The sequence below is a fragment of the Nicotiana tabacum genome, chromosome 18, assembly GCF_000715075.1.
Source record: "Nicotiana tabacum cultivar K326 chromosome 18, ASM71507v2, whole genome shotgun sequence".
In the NCBI taxonomy this organism is placed as follows: domain Eukaryota; kingdom Viridiplantae; phylum Streptophyta; class Magnoliopsida; order Solanales; family Solanaceae; genus Nicotiana; species Nicotiana tabacum.
In genome coordinates, this window is record NC_134097.1 from 114,694,392 (window position 1) to 114,703,971 (window position 9,580).

Genomic DNA, 9,580 nt, shown 5'->3' on the forward strand with positions numbered 1-9,580 from the left:
TGTACGGATTTTTGTGTGTGTTTTTTATCAATAAAATATTATACATAACTGTATTTGTATTATAAACAGGTATATCCTTGAATGCGTGGATGAAAGATGCACTTGGAGACTTAAAGCATCAAGCCTGCGAGCATCAAATCTTTTCAAAGTGACGGATTTCAATTCTGTCCACAGTTGTTTAACTGATAAGAGATTTTGTTCACAAAAGCAAGTTGTCTCAGCTTTTGTTGCAGCTGTGGTACAAGATAAACTTGTTGACCCGAAAACTATATATACACCAACAGATATCCAGAGAGACATCCAAAAAGCATATGGTATGGACTTAAGCTACATGCAAGCATGGAGATCAAAAGAAAAAGCAATGCAATTATTGAGACGATCACCAAGTGAATCATACAAGAAAATGCCAACATATCTTTATATGTTAGAGTACGCTAACCCAGGATCAGTGACACGACTACACACTGAAGGAGATGGGAGCTTCTTGTATGCATTCATAGCTATATATGCATCGATTAGAGGATGGGTCTATTGTAGGCCAACAGTTGTAGTTGATGGAAGTTTTTTAAAGTCAACATATAGAGAGACCACACTCACGGCTTCCACGCAAGACGCAGAGGGTAAGAATACAATCCAATTACATTCAGTTAAAGAAACAAAAAACATTTTCAAATATTATATGATACCAGTATGGTATACAAGTATATCAACAGAGTATATAGTTATTTTGCTACACACCTGCGCGTACCTATAACTATACTACTATATGAAATGCTAAATTAATATTCTGTGTACAATCCAATTACATTCAGTTAAAGAAACAAAAAACATTTTCAAATATTATATGATACCAGTACGGTATACAAGTATACCAACAGAGTATATAGTTGTTTTGTTACACACCTGCGCGTACCTATGACTATACTACTATATGAAATGCTAAATTAATATTTTGTGTACAATCCAATTACATTCAGTTAAAGAAACAAATAACATTTTCAAATATTATATGATACTAGTATGGTATACAAGTATACCAACAAAGTATATAGTTGTTTTGCTACACACCTGCACGTACCTATGACTATACTACTATATAAAATACTAAATTAATATTTTGTGTACAATCCAATTACATTCAGTTAAAGAAACAAAAAATATTTGCAAATATTATATGATACCAGTATGGTATACAAGTATACCAACAGAGTATATAGTTATTTTGCTATACACCTGCACCTACCTATGACTATACTACTATATGAAATGCTAAATTAGTATAGTGTGTTGTAATTGATATTTTGTTCTTTGGGTTTACCGGACAAATTCTACCCCTTTGCATATGCAATTGTTGATTCGGAAAATGATGCATCGTGGGAATGGTTCTTCGTGCAGTTCAGAGAAACCTATGGACAAAGAGAGGGAATGTGCATTGTATCAGACAGGCATGATGCTATATGGAAAGCAACTTCAATTGTCTATCCAGAAGTCCCTCATTGTGCATGTATGTTCCATCTGTGGAACAACATAAAGACAAACTTCAGGAAGAGCCAAAAACAAATCAAAGAAGTATATTTTGCGTTAGCAAGAGCATACACTGTTGAAGAATTCAACAGGCATATGGCAGAGTTAGAAGCTATTGATAGTAGAGTGAAAACATACCTGATGGATATTGGATATAATAAATGGTCCCGGGCGCATTCCAAGGCAAATAGAACCATGATCATGACATCGAATATTGCGAAATCAGTAAATGCAGCAAACAAGCACGCAAGAGACCTCCCAGTTGTGAATTTGCTTAACTTTATGACAACATTGATTCAAAAATAGAATTACACCAATCGGAAGGATGCAGTGGAATCATTTATGAAGATTGGTGCAAAGTATGAAAAAATATTGGCAGATAATACTATCTTATCACAGACGATGACGGTATGCATTTTCAAAATCATAAAAACACTGCATGTACTGTATTTTTACTTTTTTACCTTAGTGATTTCACTAAACAACTGAATATTGTTATTTAAAAAATACTATTACTTCATATAGCTAATGACTTTTCTTAATTAAAATTATACTAAGTGTTGCCATCAACTGAATTCTTACATTTAGTAATTGATGGCCAAACAAGAAATGTGGTGCGCCTACATGAAAGAAACTGCACTTGTGGGAGGTTTCAGCTAGACGATATTCCATGTCCACATGCAATGGCAGTTATACAAAAATTTCATATGGATTCATACAAGTATTGCTCGGATTACTACAGCATAGACTACTTGCTGAAAACATATGAAATACCAGTAAATCCATTGCCTGATGAAACAACGTGGCAAATTCTAGAAGATGTCTCTTCGCAGGTGATACTGCCACCAAAAGGAAAAATCAAACCAGGAAGACCTAAAAAGAAGAGAGGCATAGGAGGCTGGGAAGGAAATACAGTTACATGTGCACTATGCGGGAGAAAAGGACACAACCGGAGAACATGCCGAAATATTCTAAAGAGAGATTGATATAATGCTTCAATGTTTTTATAGAACTCATATATCGTAGAATCATAGCATTTGAATTGCAAAAAAATAAAATGCATTTCTTGCACTAGACATATATTTGGTATGATGATTCTTTGAGAAATTACTTTTTGGCAACAAATTTATATGGCTACTTGTATTTTCAATAAGAATCTATTTATTTTCTATTTTAGTATATAAAAGTGGGATGCATTTACATCTAGTTGCTGCAAGAAAAAAGATGCTAAAATATATATGTGATACCCAAGTGGTATATTTGTATACCTTATTGGTATATCTGTATATCTTATTAGTATCAAAATATGTGTAGAAATAGAAGTGGTGCTGCAAATGCAACATTTGTACATACTTTGTTAACAAAATGGGCACGCTTTGCAGCTCATGTCTGTATTGAAGTATAACAAATTGGAAGCTATTTACATGCAGTTATTGTACATCATCAGGTACATTAATACAAGGTGATACCCAAATGTTATATTTGTATACCTCGCTGGTATATAGTGGTATTGCACTAATATGGCTAAAACAAAATATGCGCAGAAATACAAATGGTGCACCAAATACAATGTGATACCCAAAATGTGCACGCTTTGGAACTCATGTCAGTACTTACATCTAGTTGCTGAAGGAAGAAAGGTGAGTCAAATACAACGTGATACCCAAATGGTATATCAGTATACCTGATTGGTATATAGTTCTACTACACTAATACACCATATATGCTAAAACTACAGATGAACATTAAAGCTTAGACCATTATCACATTCGAAAGCAGATCATTTAACTTCTGTCACAACTACTTTGTATGTTGTTGGAAGTGTTCGCTTCATCTGCCCCTAATTTTCACTTGCAGAATCTATTAAACCTTACCCTCTGGCAAAGGAATGGACCTCGGCATCCTAATAAACCAACAACTTTATGGAAGAAGCCTAAGAAAAGTCTAATAAAACAAGCTGAAATCAGAAACAAAATCAGCAAATTTTCAGCATCAAGAGACATAACTAAACTGATAACCCCCATGTACTTGAAGAAATCTATACCACATATTCTGAACCAGTATAATTAAATATGACAAAAGAAACATTAGCAGCTGGAAATATTTTATAAAGGCACAAGTTTCCTACAGTCTTGAATCAGCAGAAGGTCATTTACTACTAATAATACCATACTTCACCAAAAACTATTAAAATCCTGCAAAGTTTTCATGATACGATTAACTAAAACCAAAAAGAGACCTATACTACTTCTTGCGTTTCTTTCCACGAGTCTTTTTAGGTGCTACTGGAGCCTCAGATTCACTTGATTCGCCATGCAACTGCTTGTTCCTCCCATAGTGCCACAACAGTATACCAAACCTAGCTCGAAGACCATCCACATCAAAATTGGCAACAGGGATTGGAAGATCTTCAATAATATACTCAGCAAAGCAAGCAACATATACTCCACAATCTCTGAAATAAAACAAATGAATAGACTATAAAAATCAATTAGAAGTGAAAATGTTAATATGAATGAGGAAAACAAAGTAAAAAAAAAAGTAACTATTCTTACGAATTTTGCTGTGTTGGCAGATTTGTAATCAGTTCAATCACAAAAGGACCAGTCAACTTCTTTCCCATGTGCAAACCATTTTCTACTACAATGTCACTTCTTTGGTTATAAAATTCAATACTAATTAGAAATAGGGGGATCAACACTGCATAAGCCTCTGCCACTTTTTGAATAGCTTTTTTGTGCTTTCGACTACGTAGCGAGTCATATACATAAAAACATCTCTTGTGGAATGACACACACCCCAATATCCAATGCCAAATTTCTGCCAAATTAATTGGAAAAATGACATGATCAACCTGGTGCCATAGAGTGTTGCAATGCATCCTAAATCCTTTCATGTACTCCATGATATCGTCTGCTCTATCAATCAAATGATCTTGTTTCCCACCTTTTACAAATTCTGTGAAAACCCTTTGAATGATATTATTAAAAAGAGTATCTGTAGTTGTGACTTTGATTGGCATATTAATTCCATATTTTGCCTTCTTCCTAAGATAGTAGAATATAATATTCAAGTGCTGCAAAAAAGAGAGGAAGAAAACATGACTACCACTGACAATATGAATGAACTACTACAACAACAAAAATAAAAAGCAGTACACATACCGAACTAGAGAGCGGCCTGCCAGAATAGTTTAAGGTATGGAAAAACGTCTTATCATCAATCTTTCCAACTTCAAAGTCAAAACAAGGCTCTAGCTTTTGATCACCAGGTAAATACACTTCCTTATTTCGTATAAAAGAAGATATGGATAAGAAATATAACAACAAACATTAAGAAAAAATGAAAACAAAAGTACATGGAAACGAATACGCACTCTCCCAATTGCATGTTTGCTTCAACAAAGTTTGAGAATGCAGTCGTAAGCTTAAAATCAACAGTCTCTGAAATGTCATTTACAAATAGAAATCTTCCTTTGATAACCTTCGAGGATCCCACAACTGCACTAACACCAGATTGCCAGTCATTCTTATACGGCGATTATTTTACAGCTGCGGGGCGCCTTCTCAGTGCGAAAACTGCAGGAGTAGTTTCAACGTCTGTTTGTATCTGGACAATACTTCTTGATACCGACTGATCATGTTTAGACTTATTTACAGTACGAGTTGTCAGTTCATTTCCATATTGATTTATATTACGTTTCCCTCCTTGTGTAATGGCAGCAATTAGATCAAGTTGAGAATCAGTATATTCAAAATCAGAATCCAAGTGAAGATCACCCCGTTGTCGACATGGAGCTTAAATTAGAAAATGCTAGTGAATAAATAAATATACAAAGTAAAGAAATTTAGAAAAAAAGAATGAAAAGTTATATATATAAGACATTACCAGAAGGCAAATTCACATTACTGCCACCAACATCCACTTGACCAACACCATCAACCCGACATGCTGAACACATAAAAGCATTATCAGCATCACTACTTAAATAAAAATTTAAAAACTATCAAGAACCTATCATTTATATACTATCTACAGAATTAGTAACATCAACATCGTACCCTGTGGAGCAGTATTAGACTCAATAACAACATATGCTCGTGTCTGTACAGGGATTCCTGATAGCAGGACCCGACTTTTTAACATCATGAGATGACTGCTTATATGTTGCTTGTTGTGTAATGGCGGTGATTTGATCAATTGCAGATGCAGACAGTTTAAAGTTAAAATCTAAGCCAAAATCATCATTAACTACACCATCACTTGTTGTGACGTTCTTCATATTGACACCAGTGGCACCTCCATCTTGACCAACCCCACCAAAACCAGATACTAAACATATAAAAGTATAAGCAAGAGTACTATTTTCAAAAAACAACAGTAAAAAAAATCAATCAAATCTGTGATTTACATACTAGAAGGCGCTTTGGGCATGCTATCTCCAAGAACTACAGGATCATTCCCAACGTGGCCACTTTCAAACTGGTCATAATCATTATGCATCTCACGAAAGTCAGGATCATTATCCTGTTGCTTATGCTGAAAATGAGAAACTAACAATTTTAGTATTATGTATATTACAAGAATACTATGTGCACTAAAACTAAAGAATGGAATAGTATCCTATAAGCATATGTTGCATCTTTGAACAATATATTATAGTATTATATTATATAAAAGATCAATACCGCTGAATTTCCCTCTGGTTTCATTGACTGCCAACCAATAGCTGCAAGCACCTCCTCAAACTTGGTCTCTACAAAAAGTTTCAAAGCTTGTAACTCCTTCATTACCTCAGCATTGGTAGGTTGGGAATCACCTACAGTACTTTCATGCATACTTTGTGTCTTTGGTAATTGAGTGCCAAAAACCTGAAAGCTATCGGGCTGACTGTCAGTGCACTCAACTTCAATTTCAAAGTTTAGACCACGCACATCAAATAGCTGCTTCTCATCATCAGTTGGGGTGATGTTCTTTAGCTGCAATTATTAAGCACACTAATTAGAAATAGAAATGATAATAAAGTATGGAAAGATAAAAGATCCCTATTACCATATGATACCAATATAGTATACATGTATACCATCAGAGTATATCACTGAACTGGGATATAGTATACATGATACCAATATAGTATACATGTATACCAATAGAGTATATCACTGAACTGGGATATTGCTATAACTGTGACTAAACTACTATACCAAAACATTAAGAGAGGCAATAAAACTATGAGAAAATTACCTGCTCGCGTTGCAAGCTACACATTTGCAAAGCAACTCGCTCATTCGGTATTTGACCCATGACTACCCAATTCAAAATTCGTGGAAGTTTGTTTCCAAGATGATCAGCAAAGTGACCATCCAAACTTGGGCAGCATTCATACAACCAAGTCTGTAAAGCCAACGGGAAGCCACCGAGTCTATAAAAAGAAGGCTTATCTTGAAACTTGTTGGAACACGAGTCAATTGTAGCTTTATAAACATCTATACCCCAGGGATAATTATTATAATCACCGCACTCAACCAAGTCAATGTAAGATCGTGAAATAACCTTTGTTTTGAGTTGAGAAAGTAAGAAGTTGTTCACAAAATAAAGAACTGCTATCTTCAATGCATCATCATCTGTTTCCCATTTCTTCTTCTTAAAACAGTCTGCTAGTTGGGCAAATGTCACGGATGCAGTCCCAAAATATTTTGAAATCAACCTATTCTCTGCTATGCTCTCTATACTTGTATCACCCTTACATTTCAACCCAGTAACAAGTGCAAATTCACCCAAGACAAAGTGCAACCTAGAATCATTCACTACAAACCGCATCTCATTTTCACCTCATGATGTACTTCTCTAATAAGCAAATGGTGCATAACCCGAATCTGTACAATAACTGGTGGCAGATCCAAAAAATAGCCAAAGCATGTTTTCTTAAACAGTCGAAGTTACCTCTTTGATAAATTCGCTTTTAATTGATGAATAACATGGCAATTGGTATCCCAATCAACCTTTGGTTTATAATCTAAGTCCATAGACACAAGGAAATTCCAACACTGCAAAACATGTTCATATAAAATAATTTCAGAAATATAATTCACTTAAAATGCAACTAAACCAACTAAAAATATTACAACTACCATACGATACCAACACGACATATAACTATACCAGCAGGGTATACAATTCTACTGACTAATTTCCGGCAACTACAAATTTTACTTATAAGGAAACAAATGGAAAATAGTATGGGAACAATTTGCAGCAATACTAAGTGACCATCAATGCATAAACTTACTTTAAGTTGTTTCATTTGAAGATGCATATTCAATATTACTAGAGAGGGAAAGCCAAAAGAAACTTAGGTATTAAATCTACAGTATCCGAAAACTATTCTATCAAATACATATTTTAGAGGATAGTAGCAAAATACTTTTCATCTTGCATATTCTTGAGATTACTAAGGAAGTAAAAGAATAGCATAAACTCACATCAAATTCACTACAAGATAGCTAATATTCGACAAGGAACTTATGCTACAGTACCAGTGCTTCTCGCCCATTAACCCCATCCACACAATGCCACATATAAAGAAAAGCTCATTCTGCACTCCTAACTTACACGGTCCCATTCTTTCCATGCTTCTCTCCACCACTGTCAACTGGCTAAATACTAAATCATGTACAAAACCATCTAATGCAAAGCTGAAAATCAGAAATCACACATAGTAGCTCTGGCTTCAATAAATATGGTTGACTACAACAGCTACTGAATCAGTGACCCTTTTTAAACCTCAAGCAGAACATTAATTTAATTTGTCTATATTGATTCAAAACATTGAGAAACTAATAGCAAAGACAAATATGCCATCCAAAATTAACAAGCTCATTATTGGAAATTAACTAGTCTGTACAATATACTAGAAAAGATCACTCAATTCCTTCACGCTCAAACACAATGTATACAAAATGATATCTTTTACTTCTTCTAAGCAGAATAATAGGCCTAAATTTTGCTAATATCACAGAAACATACACATAGAACAGCTCAAATGAACTTCACCCAAAAACTCAAAATTCGCTGGTACTTGATTTTCTCTTAGTTAATCATCTAGTGATGGATTTTGACAGCTATAAACACTATTACGTCGCACTGAACATTGATGAAACGGATAGCTGGAATAAATAGATAAATGGAAATCGTAATAAATTTACAATAGTTCTCTTAAATATACAGAATGAACTTGAAGAAATAGAATTCACTTAAAATTAACACAACGGACTATAACTATAATATAATACAAAAGCATAACAGGAAATTAAAAAATAACAATGTACTCTACATTAAAAATCTCAAAGACCATAATTGTAAGAAAATTACCTTCTTGGGTGCGATACTAATTTTTTTCTTCTTTAACTGAGAGTCATCGCTACAATCAACATCTACTGGTTGAGTCTCTATTTTAGGCACGGATTCACGTCGGCTTCCCCCTAACTCAGAATCCTCAACAACTTTACCTTTTCCCTTATCAGTCACAGGAACACCTCATATGACTGGTTCGGAATTTGTGTCGGGTAATGACAGGTAGGGAGTTTCATCGACTGACGAAGCATTAATATTGTTGCCTTTTCCACCCTCTAATTCTATATTTTCAATTGTGTTTTCAACATAACTACTGCTAGGGTTACGACTAAATAGAGACTGAGAATCAGAAAATAAGGAAAAACTAGGGACAGACATGGCTGAGGCAACAGATTCAGCAGCTACTTGTATTGAAGAATGATATTGTCCACGGCGCCACCATCTACGCGCACAATGCTTCCGACCCATAGAGAAAACAACAACTCATAGACATTGATTCACAAAAGTACAAAGGAAAACACAAAAATCCTATGATTTTGAAAACCCACTTTCACTAAAATGTACTTTCAGAAGCAAAAATCTCACCCAAAGCAAAAAATGTCACCCAAAAATAGGTACTAGACGAAGAGATAGAACGAAATCGGAAAAAAAAAATTAAAAACTCGAATGTGGGTGAATTTTGCGTTCTCATCGGTTGGCTATG

The 9,580-nt window shown here is 34.6% G+C and overlaps 1 protein-coding gene across 1 annotated transcript; it reads right to left on the minus strand.

Annotated features, from left to right (window-relative positions):
- Nucleotides 1-3,768: 3,768 nt before the first annotated feature.
- LOC142172649 (uncharacterized) lies at nt 3,769-9,345 on the minus strand. The gene is made up of 12 exons (XM_075236314.1): nt 9,122-9,345; nt 8,061-8,219; nt 7,661-7,724; nt 7,468-7,571; nt 6,769-7,318; nt 6,213-6,503; nt 5,940-6,063; nt 5,635-5,856; nt 5,413-5,475; nt 5,074-5,321; nt 4,080-4,600; nt 3,769-3,979 (listed from the first exon to the last, which is right to left on the minus strand). The coding sequence occupies exons 1-12, from the start codon at nt 9,343-9,345 to the stop codon at nt 3,769-3,771; spliced, it is 2,781 nt and encodes a 926-aa protein (XP_075092415.1).
- Nucleotides 9,346-9,580: the final 235 nt, after the last annotated feature.

What these genes read in the sequence shown, in the direction of transcription:
- LOC142172649 (XM_075236314.1), bottom strand. Translation starts at nt 9,345, where the DNA reads ATGGGTCGGAAGCATTGTGCGCGTAGATGGTGGCGCCGTGGACAATAT. An exon ending in CATGCCCAAAGCGCCTTCTA is followed by an intron (nt 5,857 to 5,939) that starts GTATGTAAATCA and finishes TTATATGTTTAG; the next exon opens with TATCTGGTTTTGGTGGGGTT. An exon ending in TGAGAAGGCGCCCCGCAGCT is followed by an intron (nt 4,601 to 5,073) that starts GTAAAATAATCG and finishes TCTTTTTTGCAG; the next exon opens with CACTTGAATATTATATTCTA.